The sequence below is a fragment of the Saccoglossus kowalevskii genome, chromosome 6, assembly GCF_978046115.1.
Source record: "Saccoglossus kowalevskii chromosome 6, keSacKowa6.1, whole genome shotgun sequence".
NCBI lineage: Eukaryota > Metazoa > Hemichordata > Enteropneusta > Harrimaniidae > Saccoglossus > Saccoglossus kowalevskii.
The window spans coordinates 3015409-3035784 of record NC_140646.1 but is presented as its reverse complement, the minus strand read 5'-3'; the positions used below and the strand labels follow the sequence as shown (position 1 = coordinate 3035784).

Below are 20376 nucleotides of genomic sequence, written 5' to 3'. Positions count from 1 at the left end.
TAGGCCGAAGTAACTGACAAATCCCTAACTAAGAGAATGAGTGTGACGAAATGTTATGAGTCCCATGTCGGAACGGAAGCGGCGCAACTACCACCGCCCTTTAAGCTGAACGCGAATATATACTTCCCAAATTGTTAAAAGACAAAAATGAACACTATATTTTGTTGTTGTTGAAAAATTATACTTGCTATATGTAAATTATGTACAAGTCAAATGTTGTGAATAAATTATAGAATATGTGATAAAACAAACACACGCAACCCATGGACGGAAAGATTTAATTGAATAGAAGAGTTTTCAAAAGATAAATTCCTATAAACACGAACGCTGAGGCGTGCAATTGAGAACGTATTGTGGGTCTAAACTGTATAGACTTATCGTCGTTTGATTGCTATATAGATATGTGTTTATTGGAGTGACGATTTGAATACTTGCAGCTACAAAGTGTCTGTCGTATTTTCAGAAAATACCTAAGTAAATATATAGTCATTAAATGCATTCTTTTCCACGGTTGATATTTTGATATAGCAATATATATATATATATATATATACACGTAAAGGAATATACAGGAAACATAAAACGCATAAAACATATTTTTGAAAATAGTAAATAATAGAAGTTTAGTAACTTCACATCATCTTTCGTGTGAATGACAGTTTTCGTACCACTCCACAAATATAAACTCAATCGTTAAATTGTCTTATCACTGTGCAATGACACAATCATAAGCTTGATAGAATGAGGCTCAGAGATGGGGATGTTGATAGTGTACCCAACGTAAACAAATCTATTCATCGAAGCGACAGTAAATCATTTTATATATTACAAACAATTAAAAATAATGCATATTTAAAAATGTTTTTTTTTTTTAAATCATCACTGCAAATAAAATATACCCTGATCAAGTAAGAAATCGAGTTCAAGTTCAAATCCTCTCATTTTTGAATCTATGAGTTAGGATTCACTTCATTGTATGACGGCGGAGGGGCAGATGGTGCTGCTGACGCCGATGTGTATGATGCTGGTGCTTCGCCGACCATTGTCGGTGGCGGGTACACCATGTCATTTCCGCCGCTACCCGGTGCCATTGACGGAGGTGGATATGGCGACTGATCAGTAGTTGGTGCATTGTATGCATTCATGGATGGAGGAGGGTAAGCCATATCCCCCTGGACCGGGGGAAGTGTGTATTGCGAAGGAGGGTACGATGTGTTGTTGTAATTAGCATAATTGTATCCACCGCCTGGGGGACCGCCGCCATATCCGTAAGCCGGTGGGGGTGGTGGGTAATATCCAGCAGGAGGTTGAGGTTGTGCATTGTATGAAACTGTGAACACAGTGGGTCTGTAAAAAATAATATTACATTTTATTAAATTCGATAATAAGGATATCTCGGTGACATAACAATGTAATATCAAGTGATCACACCTTGGGCAAAACAACGTTGTTGTTTAAGATACCTCGGGTTGATCTTGTGAACCGCGACTGTTAATTACTGTTGATGTTGAATTAATGATCAAAATTATTTGTTGCCGGATGACATAATTTCTAACTTTGACAATTATGTGTGTTGTAAATATTTTTTTTGGATGTCAATTTAATGGTTCTAATCTTCTGTGTCTCTATATAATACAGTTTATAGGATGACTCTGATGAAATAAACATCACAGTAGCACACTTACTGGGTGTCATTTGGCTTGGGTCTTGCTGTGGTACCAGTACTTGTGGCCATTCGTGTAGTTGTACTCGACGGAGATGTAGCCGCTGGCTTCTTTTTACAACAACAGCAACACACTGCGATGATTATTATAATGATGATAAGAGACCCAAATACACCACCAAGAATCACTCCAAGATTATCTATAAAATACATAGTTGTAATAGTTAGACATAGTCACGTGATGAATGGAAACAAAGACTCCATTGTATATACAACACAACATTACCTGGTGAGCTGCATTCATGTTCATCGGAGTTATCTCCACAATTATCTAGGTCATCACAGCTTAAACTCTCATGAATACACCTGTGGTTATCACAGTGGAAATCTGCGTCGTTACAGGTGTAATATGACTCTGTAATATGTAAAAAAAAAAAAAAAAACACATAAAACACTTCACAACTATGATTTAAAAATAATGTCAATATTTGCAGTTTAGTAATATTGGGGCTAGTACTGTACTTTTTAAAACTAACTTGAAAGCTGGAAATGGTACAGTTAATAAAGTGACGGCAAATACGTATTGGTAATACCACAGGGTAGCCCGAATCAACCCATCAATACGTATAGGTAATACCACGGGGTAGCCCGAATCAACCCATCGATACGTATAGGTAATACCACGGGGTAGCCCAAATCAACCCATCGATACGATAGGTAATACCATAGGGTAGCCTGAATCAACCCATCGATACGATAGGTAATACCACAAGGTAGCCCGAATCAACCCATCGATATTTATAGTTAATACCATGGGGTAGCCCGAATCAACCCATCGATACGTATAGGTAATACCACGGGGTAGCCCGAATCAACCCATCTATATGTATAGGTAATACCATGGGGTAGCCCGAATCAAGCCATCGATACGTATAGGTAATACCACAGGGTAGCCCGAATCAACCCATCGATACGTATAGGTAATACCATGGGGTAGCCCGAATCAACCCATCGATACATATAGGTAATACCACGGGGTAGCCCGAATCAACCCATCGATATGTATAGGTAATACCACGGGGTAGCCCGAATCAACCCATCGATATGTATAGGTAATACCACGAGGTAGCCCGAATCAACCCATTGATACATATAGGTAATACCATAGTGGTAGCCTGAATCAACCCATCGATACGTAAGGTAATACCACGGGGTAGCCCGAATCAACCCATCGATATGTATAGGTAATACCACGGGGTAGCCCGAATCAACCCATCAATACGATAGGTAATACCACGGGGTAGCCCAAATCAACCCATCGATACGATAGGTAATACCACGGGGTAGCCCGAATCAACCCATCGATACGTATAGTAATACCACGAGGTAGCCCGAATCAACCCATCGATAGCATGTGGCGTTATCTGTACACTAGTGACTTCAATTTAGCTGAAAGTAGAAGGCGAGGTCAAAATAATTCTCTAATTCTTCAAAATATTTTGACAGTGACCACGCAGTAGCCAAAAAGGCTTTACAACTTTACCGTTTAACTCTACCCTCACAACAACAACATTGAAACTTGCAGGCCAGCGGCTTGAACCTTTTCGACTTTCTCGACCAATTTTTTCTGCACTTTTTTCAATATTTCTGGAAATGAACCCTAATTTTGAAGCCAATAGAATATAATATTTTGTGAATTTGTGATGAAAAGCGGGAACTGGTGGTGAAAAAGTTAAAGATTCTATTCTAGTCTACATACCATAATATAATGTATACACAGCTCTGAATCCTCGATAGTCGCCATAATGTGTGTTCACACCAGTCAATGTGATACGCATAGTAGAGGTAGACTGGTATTGAATACCCACGCCGTCGCTTCCATAGAGTGTGTCAACAGGGGTTCCATATTGATCAAAAATTCCAATACTGTCTTCAAAGGGACCTGAATCTAAACATTATATAAATAGCGTTAACAGATGACGTCACGATATATATATCACATTTACAAACTTCCAAAAAATATCCGAGGAAAATATACAGAATATAGTCAGGTACTCCCATGTGTATTGGCAGTTGTCTAGTTTGATAAACTATTTGTGTCTCTGTGATGAACGTTATCAATTGTATATCGTGCATAAAGCTTAGCCAGAACATTGTCTTGGATAGCATATGATATGATGGGTGACTTGCTGTCATGATGATGGCTTACCGTAGAGGTCCACATCTAGAAACTCTATGTGGATTTGTGTATACGGATCGAATGTCACTATGGTGACAGTACACGATATAGGCGATGTGTAGCCACTTGGGTATGATGCATGTGATTGGAGCTCACCTCCTACAGATGATATGCTTTCACTTTCACAAACTACTGAGGAAAAATAATATATATGTATATACATAGACCCGCCAGAAAGTATTTACGCACCTGTCATTAGATCGTTTTCGTAACTAAAAATAACAATTCCGGGTAACATGATGTGTTGACTTTAAAATATACTAAATTTAAGAAGAACTAGTGCATTTTAGTCAAAATAAAATGGTTGATTTGTGTTTAGTTTTTTTGTATGTAGACGTTTTTTCAGTGAGCGAAAATCGCCATGGTTAACTCTTTGGAAGCGCGCTCATTTGCATATCATTTGCATCTCATTAAAACTTCGCGCCATAAAACATGTGCGATAGTCGTGTCCTTTCTCATGCAAATTTGAATCAATTGGGAAGCTGAAATTATTGCAACACGCGCTTCTGGGCGGGAATACCTGTCAGTTGTAGTTCATGAATATTCCTATCGAGGTCATAGTGTCAGATACGTAATTTTTATTTACAAACATTGAGCCATGCCGAAAGTTAGGGAATTGTCAGAATTTACTAAAGGGAACATTGAAGCACTGTATACAGAAGGAGTGTCTAATAGGGAAATTGCAAGAAGACCGGGGATTTCTGAAGGCTCCATACGTTTCAACCTGCGAAAACTTCGTCTGCGAGGTAGTATGGGCAATCGTCGTCGATCAGGTCGACCAAGGCGTACAACGCAACGCGAAGACCGGCTACTCATCAGGTCTAGTTTAGCGAATCGGTTTCACACCGCCCGTGATTTGCGTGCCAATTTTAATCAACTCACTGGGAAAAGATTGAGTTTGAGCACTATAAAATCAAGACTATATAAGGATGGTAATCTTCGCGGCTGTGTTGCAAAAAAGAAACCAAAACTACAACCTCGACACATCGCAGCGCGGTTGCAATTTGCCAGACAACACATCGACTGGACTCCGGCGCAGTGGGCTCAAGTTATCTGGTCGGACGAATCAAAGTTTACGGTGTTTCGTAGCCGTGGAAGATTATTTGTACGTCGGAGACCAGGTGAAGAGTACGAGCTGAAATGCATTAAACCTACACTAAAATTTGGTGGTGGTAGCGTCATGGTGTGGGGATGTTTTTCGGCTACCGGCTTAGGGTCGCTGGTCCGTGTACCGACGACCATGAACCGATGGAAATATTTGGATATCCTGCAAAACGAAATGATACCGTCGGCACTAAGACTCGTTGGACCCAATTTTCATTTCCAACAGGATAATGCCCCGGTTCACACAGCATTGGCAGTGAGAGATTTCCTAAATAATCCACAAGAGTACGGATATTTTTTCGACAACTTTACCACTTTGAATTGGCCTGCACAGTCTCCAGATTTGAATCCCATTGAGAACCTTTGGGAGTTGATCAATTTAGAGGTGCATTCCCGACCAGTTGCTAACATCGAGGATTTATACGCGAGTATAATGGAAGCTTGGGGACAGTTCCAGGTGAACATGTGTCGGAAACTCGTCGATACCATGCCAAAACGGCTCAGAGAAGTCATCCAGCGAAGAGGTGGACACACGCATTATTGACAATCGCCGCGTTCTATGTCTTCATGAATATTCATGAGCTTGCGTTTACACGGTATACTCCATAGAGAATTCGAACGTTTTTTCACTGTATTTATTCAAACCGTTATTGAGTATATTTTATTGTATGATATCGTAGGTAGTAGCTGCCTATAGTGTGGTGCGTAAATACTTTCTGGCGGGTTTGTATATATAAGTATAGATAAAGCGCAAAACTAAATAAATAAAGTTGAATATTGAGTTTTTAATATTAACGAGAAAATGTAATTGTTAATATTTGTTAATACTGTATATTGCCGACTACATAGGAATATGATTTATCATGATCTGAAAAGTCTGTTCTTGTAGAATACGTCTGGATAATGTTTTATGTTACAATGAAGAAAATCACATCTTATTGGAATTGTGAAATATGGATAGCTTACCCGATATGTCCAATCCCGACCCAATGGTATATGACGCATAGAATCCACTACTAGTGACAAAGCCGTCAGAATGAAAATGCACCAGCATGTCGGGGCCGCTGGATAACAGAATATTTGGTAAGTTTGTCCCCGAATATTGTCCAAGAAGTGTTGATGATGTCGTACTGCCATCGTAAACATAAACCTGATCACAACATGACTCTGTATCAAATGCGATGAAAGTTAACTGAAAAAATATAAAAATTTAGATGATGTAACGCTGAAAATAACGGAGAAATTTTTGGCCATGGAAATATTATGCAAGTGTTGTGAAGATCAACGAGAACTCTTTAAAAACTAGGTGCGTGATAATAGAAATGTGTGTTCTCGATAGGAGCTATATTTTTGTTTTGAGTGCTGCCTTTCATAAACTCGACACACACACGTCATCATCTTGACAAAGTTAAAACATAATGGTTATGCTATAAATAATTCTTGCGTAGTTCTGTGTTTGCACAATATATTCGTTTGGCTGCCTATCCCAGCACATCAGCGGATATAATGGAACGCCATTGTTCATGTTGTTTGCACTATTAATATGTCTTTTATTTCTCAGTGTAATTTCAATAAAACATGTTCTATGATATTACGCTTAACCGGAGGTTTTCCTTTAACTCACCTGCACTGTATATCCCGGTGAAACAGAGATGTAATAATAACATTCAGCATAATCATCGTATGAGCCAGGATAGTTGGGTGACGTAAACGCACCAGAGTCGGAGGTCAAATATCCACCACAGGACGATATGTAAGACCATTGATCGTCAGTTGAAATATATGTAGCGTAAAACCCAGTGTTCACACTAGAGCCATCAGAGTGGAAATGGAGTAAGAGATCTGATCCAGCGGATGATATCGGTAATGGTAATGTTGACCCAGTAAAAGAACCAATAAGTGGGTCGTAGGTAGACAAACCATCATATACATACAAGTAGTCATAACTAGATTCAGTAGCGAATGTTGTGAACGTTATCTAATGAAAGAGAAGTATACAAAGTCAATGAATCTATTATGTCGATGCTTTTTATCTTATTAGTTGAAACAACGTTCTACAAAGGCAATAAACTGTTTTCTATCACCACTGCAGTGTATATCTTTATTCCAATTCTGCCAACAATCTTGATCTCAAAAAAGGCTGGTTCAAACAACTTTGAAAACTATTCATACATAAGCGTTTAGTAACCCAGAATGCACTGCTGTGTTTTTGCTTTCTTGTTCATTTTTAAAATACCGCAGCAACCTTCAAGTTGTTATGGATTGACTAGTTCGCTAAGTAATCTAAATGTTTACAATATTTCCATGTATTATCAGTGGTTGAGTAAAGAGCTATACAAATTTACATTCCTGTTATATATTCACATGGGGCGACAACATCACTAATGTTTGGTAAAAGTTGTATTGTCTTTTCCGCCACTAAACGATTCCAGTCTGTAACTAGAAATATCTGTTATAAATAGCCGTTAATTACGATCCAACTGTGCGACTAGAAAAACATCTAATGGACAACGATTGATAAAATTCAAACGCGCAGACACATATCGAATACAAACGGATGTTTGTTTTACCTGAACATTGCCACTGGACACTGTGATGTGATAATAGCAGTCGAGATTATTGCTATAACTGTATGGCCAGTTAGGTGAACCTATAATACCAGCATCAGCTGTGAAGTATCCACCACAATCACCAAGTGCACGCTCCACTGCAAAATAGAATATTATTTGAGTTGTTTAAGTTACATTATAGGTACGACCATGAGGGCGCTGTTCATATTGGGATGCGATGACGTCATACGGGATGGATGACTTCACAATGGGTGCCCGTGCATAGATGAGCATAAATAATGACGTCACAATGGGAATTCGTGCATAAATTAGCATAAATGAGCGTCCATGGCCGTAAAGAGGTTAATTTACATGAGGATGACGTCACAATGAGATATTGTGAATACATTTGCATACATAAAATTGATGTGAATACGAGGTCGTGTCGAGGTCATCGTGAATACATTTGCATAAATTACCATCAATTTTTTTTTTTATTATTTTTTTAATTGGATGTTTTAATTATTTTTTTAATTGGACGAGCGTGGACGTCACGAAAGATTTTCAGAATGTATCGTAGAGGCGCTCACACACGCGCACACACACACGTTAATAAATACACGTCATTTTGAAAACTAATGGAGTTTATTGCACAAAAGAAGTAAACAAGAATGAAATATTGACATGGAGTATATATTTATGACATGGTTGAGTATTTTTTTAACGTCACAAAAAAACATACGATGTGAGTAAGGAAAATAGTTGCGTAGTGTATAAATGTTTAGCGTGATTAAATATTTCTTTATAAACCCCTCGAAAAATACGTAGATACATGTAAATGTGCGGCGTGGTTAAATTTATTTTTAACGCCACGAAAAATACGAGTACATAAACGATTCGATTAAAACACAGAAACGAGAAAAGTCAATAATAGTAAACATTGATCAATAAAAAATAATTCATTCTATATATACATATGTTGTTTATTTTTACATTTCTTACTTCCTTTCAATGAGTCAAGCAGTCTGTACACTTTTTTTTTTATTCCATCACTATAATCAGAATTGCTCATCTGTCGTACAAGAAAAAGAGAGAGAGAGAGGATAACATTAAAAACCGATAGTTATATAAAGAAAGTATAAGTTATGTGTTGAAAATTTAAAAGTACGAGTCACCCTGTAAAACTGTGGTCATCAATCCGCTAAAATGCAAAGTATGCAAAATCGGTTGATCGACGTACAGTTTGTTTTTCAAAAAAATGGCGGACTACGCTACTATGAGTTAAAATTTATAATTACCTGATCGTTTCACAGAATAACTTTTGACATACATAATCATCACACGGAATGAGTTTACGGTGTAACGTAGCGATTTTCGTTTTTCCCTCGGCGAAGAAGTTATGTCCTCGCTTCTTGCCAAAGATTCAAAGGCGGTAGACCAAGTTTGACCTTCCGTGAAAAGTTCATCTCATGGACACAACGAGTCATACAGGATGTATTGGCAACACATGGCTTGAAAGTATTCGATGATTGTAGATCTACGTACGAGAAATCTTATAAATTCCATGACATGACTACCGTACGAGTCAAAATAGTTTTCGTGGTAAGGGTATTTCAGACAGAAAGTGTCCCAACGCGTTCCACTCGCGAATATCAACGGTGTTTGATATAAGCGATGTGTATCATTCCGAAGCACACTTGTGAATGCCAGTCTGAACTCAATCACAAGATTAAATGTAAGGCGTTGGGTTATTTATAACTCGCTAGTCATAAGTGTTCCCAACGTGAAATAGACCTCCCATGTAGATGATAAACAACAGATGTTGGTATATTTATGTTATCTAAAACATGAACACTCACAAACAGCCTGAGGGATATCGAGTTTCAAGTTGAAAGCGTGAATTTCGACCTGCGTGTATGGGATACTGATAACATGACTCGACATTCTGTTGACCCATAGACCCTCTAACAGAGGGATAGGATAAAACATGCCTCGAAATCGTCCGCCATCTTAAAATGAGTATCAGCTGTAATTTGCATAATCACATCTCGCGATGTACGAGTTGTTGGGTATTTTGCATAAGGCCGTCTCGCAAATGGCGAGAGTTTGTTGAGTTTTAATCCGTAAGTTGAAACCGTTAGTTAAATTTAGTTAAGGGATTACAAGTAACATAGATCACAGGAAATACCGCAGTTTCCTATCCCTCTGTTAGAGGGTCTATGCTTAAACCACAGTCACTCTACTAGGACGGTTAGGAAGCGCTGCGTCATTCTATTGTACCCACCCTTGTCTCCATAAACATTGAAACAAGAGAGGTGTTAACGAGCTAAGAAGTCATTAGCATTAAACGGGCGACGGAAAACACGCGATAAATCATGAGACAGTGCGAGAGTTGCGTCATTTTCCCCACAAAGCATTGCAATACATGGCACTTTGACCTTTCAACGAAGAGCAGTCTCAAATGCGGAAATGAACATGCTTTGTATATACACGCTTTTCGCGAGAAAATCTTGCGGTCTTATATGGCATTCTGAAATTATAAATAGTTAATAGAATACTATATGTAAAATAAAGCGAATGGAGGGATATGAAAGCACGACAATCAAAAATCTCTTTTGTCCGATTACCTCCTATGAAAACTATGCAATAAAGCAACACGGCGACCACCTCCATAGACGAAAACATGCAAAACTTCGCCATAAAGTGACTCTAAAAACACACAAAAAATACGAGAATGGACAAAGGAATATTGTAAAGGTTTGCAGACATCAATGTTTTTAGCGATAAAATTGTTTCTAAACTGAGTGAGGGGTTTATTTTACGGACCGAAAGACTGTTAGAGATCAAGACAAAGAGACTGTCAACAAAACACCGTTTTTCTCGAGTAAAGCATCCTCAAGATTGCAAAAGAATGCTCATCCGAAAAATACAATATCACTCCTAGTCACAGTTCAGTTGAGATTGTAGTTTGATGTAAAAATAAAGCACAATTTAAAAAAGTTCACGGTCTTCTCGAGGGTCTTCTCGAGCAACATCGAACGCAATAAATAATGGTGAAAAATACACAGTCACTTGGGGGCTGAAAATCAATAAATACTATTTTTTTTTAAAAAAATCATCCGCTATACGTATATAAATAAACAAGTTGTGAAACACGGCACCTAGTAAATCGACACCCTGTCGGTTTCAAATGTCGATTTCTTACCTTAAAATGCGAAACAAAAAGTGCAGAGGGGGTCAGGTGTTATGTTAATAACCATTGTTCATAATCGCTAACTTGGTTTTATTCAAAACTGCACAAATCCCGCGTTTTCTGATGATATCCGACGATTTCATGAACGAAAATGGCCAGCAGCCAGAATCAAGGGGGATTCGCATAGAGTTCTGGGTAAATCAAGGAAATACTCGCTGTTACGGCACGCCTGATTGGCTGAAAATGAGTATGCGCACTTGATTTACCCAGAACTCTGTGCGAATCCCCTTTAATATTGGAGAGAATGAGATGAAATTGTATTATTATCATTGTAGATTCAATAAGCAAACGGGAAGCGGGTCAAGAAATCGTAAATGTTTCATATTATAGAGATGGTGCGTAGTTCGTTCTTTGACACGTACGCATTGCATACAGAGTAATTTCAATGGTGAACATCGACCAGTAATAATGGCATACACTTTGTATGCTAATTCATGTTTAATAAAATGCGCTAAGTTTTGATTATTGCCAAGATGTACAGGGAGCACTCGCTTATCCATTAGGCAGATTCCATTATACAATTATAATATCCTGACCGTATTGTTTACACTCTCGTAAATCGACTGTTTGACGTGACTGGGGCACCGCTGGACGAGGAATGCGTGCGTGCACGTTACATTTCGTCAACACTTTCATTGATAGTATCATTTGCAATATGGCGTAATATCAATCGACGATCCTCAGAATACTGTATGTATGTATGCACGTTGTAGTTCGAATGATTAGATATTTCTTTTATTTTGCCATTTTTGTCGATTCTTTCATTATGAACAGTGTTGACTTGCTCCGAGTCTCGAAATAAATACTTTTACACCGATGTTACCGTTTGTAATATTTATAGTGTGTACGTGAAAGATATTCGCCTTTGAAATAATAATTGAAGACACAACTATATAGTCTTCAAATCAGCTGGGTGTTATTATTGAAGTAACGCATGAGGCGTGATATTGTTGTAATGTGGGGTCTGATCGCGTTTCATAACTCCTGTATTGAATAATGCCATGAATCAAATTGTCCTAACAACATGGTAAACACGGGTCAGCAATAGGTAGCTATTTTATCGGTGAGGAAAGATCTGCTTCTTGATTGCGATTATGATTATGTCTAATATAATGTATAATAATCTATTACTCTACGTACACAACTTGAAGCGGGCTTTTCAATTCAACTCACTGCGGCCGTACACAACATGGCTAGTTACCCCTTCGAAAGAGTGCGTCCGTGTGTTGCGTTAGCAACACTATCTGTGACCACTGAGCTTGTCAAATATTTACAAAGCATGATGTGATAACTGAGGTGGTAAACTGACCATGATGTCAATATTCAACCACCTAATTTGCACAATAATAATTAAAATTGAAACCGTATTCATGCGTGGGATCTTGGTTGGAAATACAACGAAGTAACAAAAAAAACCAGCAAAGTGTAACAATAATAAACTCACAAACATTCGAATGTAAAGCAAAAAAAAATATGTGGTGGTTGGTTTAGACATTTGGCATTTTAGGATTTTTTTTTTCTTGTCGTAACCTGAAACAGATGTGGACGAATTTTTCTAGCTCAATGATTGTTTTGTCATTTTAACTTTTTTAGTATACCTGTTAGGTGTTCATCATCTGTCCTAAAGTTGATTTTATTGTATTTAATATTTTAATCATGATTTTTTTTTGTTTCTCCTTGTATAGATTACAATTGAGAAGATATTGTTTTTCGTTCTCAATTTTCTAGTTGTCACAAACTGAGCAAATTCAGTCTTCAGCTATAAGGTTATATACGATAAAGCAACAAAAATAACCAAAGTGTAACAATAATAAAATCACAAACATGTGAATGTAAAGCAAAACAAAAATATGTGGTGGTTGGTTTAGGCATTTGGCATTTTAGGATTTTTTTCTTGTCGTAACCTGAAACAGATGTGGACGAATTTTCCTAGCTCAATGATTATTTTGTCATTTTATCTTCTTAGTATATCTGTTAGGTGTTCATCGTCCGTCCTAAAGTTGATTTTATTGTATTTAATATTTTAATCATGATTTTTTTCGTTCCTCCATGTATAGATTACAATTGAGAAGTTGTTTTTCGCTCTCAATTTTCTAGTTGTCACAAACTGGGCAAATTTAGTCTTCAGCTATAAAGTTATTATATCTACCCCTTTCTATTTGAAGGGTATGAGCCTTTATTCCGAGTTTCGCCTTAGCACAGCACTATGATTTAGATTTTTGATTGTCGTGAGATATTTTCCATATGCAAATTCTGTTTTAATTTTTCTGTAGGTTCGTAACTTGTTTTTACAATTTGTACTTTTATTTGCATCATGTAATGTTTCTGTGCTATGGATTTCAAAGGATTGTTCGAATTACCTGTCAATGTTTCAATGATTTTCTTTTTTGTCATCCTGAGATTTATGTGTATTCCAAAATATTTTTTTTCCATAGTCAAATTGTCTAAAATCTGATTCATGTCTTTTACAAGGATATTTTCTCAACTCTAGCAGGCTTGCCAAATTTCTTGGTTTGCTATTTACTTTGATTCATGTCTTTTACCAGTTGTCTTTTCCTTTTTCGTCAAGATGTATTCCAAGTTTGTGAGCTTCGTGAACTAGCGAGTTTGGGTTAGAATTATTTATTTTGATCCAATATTTCAATCTAGTTGCTATGGGGGTGATATTTTCCCAACTCTAGCAGGCTAGCCAAATTTCTTGCTTTGCTACTTAATTTTAGAAGGTATTTGCAGTAATATATTTTCATTTTTTTTCCATTGGTCTAGACAGATTTGCCATAAGACGTGATTTTTTTGTGTGGATGTTCTCCCTCGTCCAAATTTCATTTTTATGAAGTGAAATTTTATGTTGATGGGGGGAGAACTTGAATATACAAAAACCTACACATACCTGCATAATAAAAACACACAAATCAGGAATATTCATCGTAAAACAAGAAGTCCTTAAAGCTAGAGCAAAATGAAACAAATGCAGTTCTCAGAAAAACTAATTCCAATCAAAACACACCTAAAAATATTCGATTCAATCGAAAACCAATTATGCGTTACAGTGAAATTGGATAGGGTTAGGGTTAGAGTTAGGGTTAGGGTTAGGGTTGACAAAATGTCACATACTCGTGATGGGTCTCACAAATGTAATGGGGTTTAAGACGTACGGCCACCTGTGTTACTACTAACCCTAACTCTAACCCTAACCCTAACCCTAACCCTAACTCTAACCCTATCTTTCGTGACGTCCACGCTCGTCCAATTAAAAAAATAATTAAAACATCCAATTAAAAAAAAAATTTTAAAAAAAATTGATGGTAATTTATGCAAATGTATTCACGATGACCTCGACACGACCTCGTATTCACATCAATTTTATGTATGCAAATGTATTCACAATGTCTCATTGTGACGTCATCCTCATGTAAATTAACATCTTTACGGCCATGGACGCTCATTTATGCTAATTTGTGCACGAATTCCCATTGTGACTTGTGACGTCATTATTTATGCTCATCTATGCACGGGCACCCATTGTGAAGTCATCCATTCCCGTATGACGTTATCGCATCCCAATATGAACAGCGCCCTCATGGTCGTACCTATAATGTAACTTAAACTACTTATTTGGCACTGAAGTAAAAGTACGGTTTACAACATATGTGATACAGCCATATGATGCTTGTCCCATATATTATGACAGTTCTATGTGATACAGCCATATGATGCTTGTCCCATATATTATGACAGTTCTATGTGATACAGCCATATGATACTTTGCCCATATATCATGACAGTTCTATGTGATACAGCCATATGATAATTGTCCCATATATCATGACAGTTCTATGTGATACAGCCATATTATGCTTGTCCCATATATTATGACAGTTCTATGTGATACAGCCATATGATACTTTGCCCATATATCATGACAGTTCTATGTGATACAGCCATATGATAATTGTCCCATATATCATGACAGTTCTATGTGATACAGCCATATGATACTTTGCCCATATATCATGACAGTTCTATGTGATACAGCCATATGATAATTGTCCCATATATCATGACAGTTCTATGTGATACAGCCATATGATACTTTGCCCATATATCATGACAGTTCTATGTGATACAGCCATATGATAATTGTCCCATATATCATGACAGTTCTATGTGATACAGCCATATGATACTTTGCCCATATATCATGAAAGTTCTATGTGATACAGCCATATGATGCTTGTCCCATATATTATGACAGTTCTATGTGATACAGCCATATGATGCTTGTCCCATATATTATGACAGTTCTATGTGATACAGCCATATGATGCTTGTCCCATATATCATGACAGTTCTGTGTGATACAGCCATATGATACTTAGACCATATATTATGACAGTTCTATGTGATACAGCCATATGATACTTGTCCCATATATCATGACAGTTCTATGTGATACAGCCATATGATGCTTGTCCCATATATCATGACAGTTCTATGTGATACAGCCATATGATACTTAGACCATATATTATGACAGTTCTATGTGATACAGCCATATGATACTTAGCCCATATATCATGACAGTTCTATGTGATACAGCCATATGATGCTTGTCCCATATATCATGACAGTCCTATGTGATACAGCCATATGATACTTCGCCCATATATCATGACAGTCCTATGTGATACAGCCATATGATACTTCGCCCATATATCATGACAGTCATATGTGATACAGCCATATGATACTTCGCCCATATATCATTACAGTTCTATGTGATACAGCCATATGATACTTTGCCCATATATCATGACAGTTCTATGTGATACAGCCATATGATGCTTGTCCCATATATTATGACAGTTCTATGTGATACAGCCATATGATGCTTGTCCCATATATCATGGCAGTTCTATGTGATACAGCCATATGATGCTTGTCCCATATATCATGACAGTTCTATGTGATACAGCCATATGATACTTAGCCCATATATCATGACAGTTCTATGTGATACAGCCATATGATACTTAGACCATATATCATTACAGTTCTATGTGATACAGCCATATGATACTTAGCCCATATATCATGACAGTTCTATGTGATACAGCCATATGATGCTTGTCCCATATATCATGACAGTTCTATGTGATACAGCCATATGATGCTTGTCCCATATATCATGGCAGTTCTATGTGATACAGCCATATGATACTTAGCCCATATATTATGACAGTTCTATGTGATACAACCATATGATACTTAGACCATATATCATTACAGTTATATGTGATACAGCCATATGATACTTAGCCCATATATTATGACAGTTCTATGTGATACAGCCATATGATACTTAGATCATATATCATTACAGTTATATGTGATACAGCCATATGATACTTAGCCCATATATCATGACAGTTCTATGTGATACAGTCATGTGATTCTTATCCCATATATCATGTATGGTCTATGTGATACAGTCACGTGACATTTGATATTTATTCCATATATCATGGCAGGTTTATATTATACAACTATGTGGCATATATCATGGCAGTTGTATTTGATAAAAATATGCGATATTTATTCCATATATCATAGCAGGTTCATATTATACAACCATATGATAATATCATGGCAGTTGTATTTGATAAAAACATGTGATATTTATTCCATATATCATGGCAGGTTTATATTATACAACCATATGATATATATCATGGCAGTTGTATTTGATAAAAACATGTGATATTTATTCCATATATCATGGCAGGTTTATATTATACAACCATATGATATATATCATGGCAGTTGTATTTGATAAAAACATGTGATATTTATTCCATATATCATGGCAGGTTCATATTATACAACCATATGATATATATCATGGCAGTTGTATTTGATAAAAACATGTGATATTTATTCCATATATCATGGCAGGTTTATATTATATAACCATATGATATATATCATGGCAGTTGTATTTGATAAAAACATGTGATATTTATTCCATATATCATGGCAGGTTTATATTATATAACCATATGATATATATCATGGCAGTTGTATTTGATAAAAACATGTGATATTTATTCCATATATCATGGCAGGTTTATATTATACAACCATATGATATATATCATGGCAGTTGTATTTGATAAAAACATGTGATATTTATTCCATATATCATGGCAGGTTCATATTATATAACCATGTGACATATATCATGGCAGTTGTATTTGATAAAAACATGTGATATTTATTCCATATATCATGACAGGTTTATATTATATAACCATGTGACATATATCATGGCGGTTATATGTGCTACAGCTATCATGTTATATTTATACATGACATTTTATTTATCTTTCATTTCCTTCATATTGTCCATATTATGATATATGTAATTGCCTGTGTCTATGAGTCACACTGTGGGATCGAACGCAAATCCACGCTGATGCGACACAAATATACTGAACGAATGAAATCAAGTTCCGAATGAATGATGTGGTTAAATTATTTACCTCGTTGTGATGATTTCTGTGGTCTGGCAATCAGCGCTTTATCTTTGCAGTGTACTAAAGATGAATTTGGAATTAAAATGAATACGACGACGACTGCAAATAAGTGGGTCAGCTTTCTCTTCATAATGGATGGCGATGGCTTTGTTTTATCTGAGAAAGGCAAACATGTATTCATGTGTTATTATTATCATATTTGTTCAATAACTTTACGCACATTTACCGGACGACATTTTTTTTTACATTTCTCTCAATTCTTTTTATTCCATGCACAGACATCATACATATTTTACTTTCATTCACGACAATTTTTTGTTCACACATCCGCCAGTTATCAAACGAGAGCAGTATATTGACAAATCTTTCGGCCCGGGGATTTGCAATTAATTACGGCCTATTCTTAGTAAATTCTTCTTAGTATCCGCCCCATTTCATCGAACATTTATAACATTCATACAGTGTTTAGTGTTTGTTGGTGTCCGCCCCATTTCGTCGAACATTTATAACATTCATGCAGTGTTTAGTGTTTGTTGGTAGTTGCCCCATTCCATCGAACATTTTAACATTCATACAGTGTTTAGTGTTTGTTGGTACCTGCCCCATTTCATCAAACATTTATAACATTCATAGAGTGTTTAGTGTTTGTTGGTATCTGCCCCATTCCATCGAACATTTTAACATTCAGTGTTTAGTGTGTGTTGGTATCTGCCCCATTCCATCGAACATTTTAACATTCAGTGTTTAGTGTTTGTTGGTACCTGCCCCATTTCATCAAACATTTATAACATTCATACAGTGTTTAGTGTTTGTTGGTACCTGCCCCATTTCATCAAACATTTATAACATTCATACAGTGTTTAGTGTTTGTTGGTATCTGCCCCATTTCATCAAACATTTATAACATTCATACAGTGTTTAGTGTTTGTTGGTACCTGCCCCATTTCATCAAACATTCATAACATTCATACAGTGTTTAGTGTTTGTTGGTACCTGCCCCATTTCATCAAACATTTATAACATTCATACAGTGTTTAGTGTTTGTTGGTGTCTGCCCCATTTAATCAAACATTTTAACATTCAGTGTTTAGTGTGTGTTGGTATCTGCCCCATTTCATCGAACATTTTAACATTCAGTGTTTAGTGTTTGTTTGTATCTGCCCCATTTAATCAAACATTTATTACATTCATACAGTGTTTAGTGTTTGTTGTAACACTCGTGATGTCAACAACAGCAAATGTTGTTTATCTGTTATTATTATGTGACATATTTTGTGTTGACAGTATTCTATTCTATTCTATTCTATTCTATTCTATTCTATTCTATTCTATTCTTTGATTTTTTTATAATTTCTTAGATGTTAGTTGGAATTACCAAAGTCTCGATGGTCCCCCTGAATATCAAGCTCTAGGTTATATATAAAGCCACATAAATACATGTAAGGAGTTAGACAATAACCACATTTCGTTATTCACACACCCATGTTATCCGGATCAAGCCAGTGGTAATAATCACCGTATAGAACGGTGTAAACAAGGTGTGTGTGTGTTGACTGGTTGAACGCACGCATCACAGAGTGACGATCACCGGGGACGACCAACGCGAAATCTATACTAAATACACGCGTCATATGCTGGGCCGATTTGGTCGATTCGTCATAAAATGTTCTATGATTAATTTAGTTTCATAATTTTATATATTTATCGATGTTTGCGCAAATATTCTATAGCTAGAGCTGGTAATTACAAAACACGCCTCGTACAATATATATCTCTACTTTAGTTTCCTATTACTGACACATATGCGTCAGAAAGTGAAATTATTTATGTATATATAAAACGATAATGAATGTGTGTATGTGGAGATATTATTTAAGAAACCTTGTGTGGTTATCATATATACGCTGAAAATACATTGATATTATCATGTGGGTATTCATTTGCTTTAGCAAAATATGAAATTTGCACGTGATACGTATACAATGAACTGAAGACTAAATGATTTACATGTACGTTCTATTTTAGATGATTTGCGTACAATATGGCCACTGCAAGTGAATTTCAAGGTCGTTTTATGTATTTATAGTGAATAGTGATAACTATAAAAAGGGAGAACGAATTGTGTAGATGTATCATAGAGATGGGTGCCATTAGCCATGCAATGTACTACGATTGCGCTGGGAAACGTTATGGCAAAAGATACAGTTTTTTATAAGAATTTTGACAAATAAATCTACCGGAAATCATGTGTTATTGACAGAATTCCCAAATTTAGTGACTAATAAAATAGGGTAGAACGTTTAATAGAGGGGAACATTCAGTGATTATAAACGCCAATTTAATCAGTCAGTGGTTGGTGCAAGCATAACTCTATTTACGCATAGTCTGAAAATAAGCATTATAACAGAAACATAAAACACTTACTGTGTAATTGAAGGTGAAATAGTACATGTACGCCACAGTACGTCAAGATGATAGAGTCGCATTCACCTGTGTGATATTCATGATCACAAGCTGAAAACAAAATGGAGCCTCGCTACGTATTCGTTTGTGTGGCAACCAGGGATCGACGTCATTGTAAACAAACAATACAGAATAATAAAGCACTTCCTTTTCAAATGAAAGTGACTCGTACAATAGAACACATGTGACGATGTTCGGTCGGCTCGGCCCTTCTATGTTTGTTTTTGCGGATAAATAAATTTAGAGTCAAAATGAGTATCGCTTATAAAACATGTCGGCAATTGTAGGATCTCTTAACACTTGGAAAACGGCTCAGATCATGAAATCAACTTATATTTTTCTGCTGTTCACAGCCTATTCAATCTATTGAGTCGACCTTGGAACGAAATGTACATTGTTCTATTCTACATTATGTCACCGCATTCCTAAATTATGTATATTTCTGGGATAACATAATTAGTGCAATCAATCAGCGAGGTGGATTCTAAACTGTTTTCAAATTTATAAAAATAATAATAATAATAATAATAATACTTCGTAACACAGTTAACCATGTTTGAGTTAAGTTC

The 20376-nt window shown here is 36.4% G+C and overlaps 1 protein-coding gene across 1 annotated transcript; it reads right to left on the bottom strand.

Annotated features, from left to right (window-relative positions):
• Positions 1–261: 261 nt before the first annotated feature.
• On the bottom strand, positions 262–19895 carry LOC100374354 (bone morphogenetic protein 1-like). The gene is made up of 10 exons (XM_078006551.2): positions 19769–19895; positions 17351–17500; positions 7577–7713; positions 6631–6984; positions 5973–6198; positions 3873–4034; positions 3423–3611; positions 1950–2078; positions 1686–1863; positions 262–1347 (listed from the first exon to the last, which is right to left on the bottom strand). The coding sequence occupies exons 2-10, from the start codon at positions 17472–17474 to the stop codon at positions 951–953; spliced, it is 1896 nt and encodes a 631-aa protein (XP_077862677.1). The 5' UTR covers positions 17475–17500; positions 19769–19895; the 3' UTR covers positions 262–950.
• Positions 19896–20376: the final 481 nt, after the last annotated feature.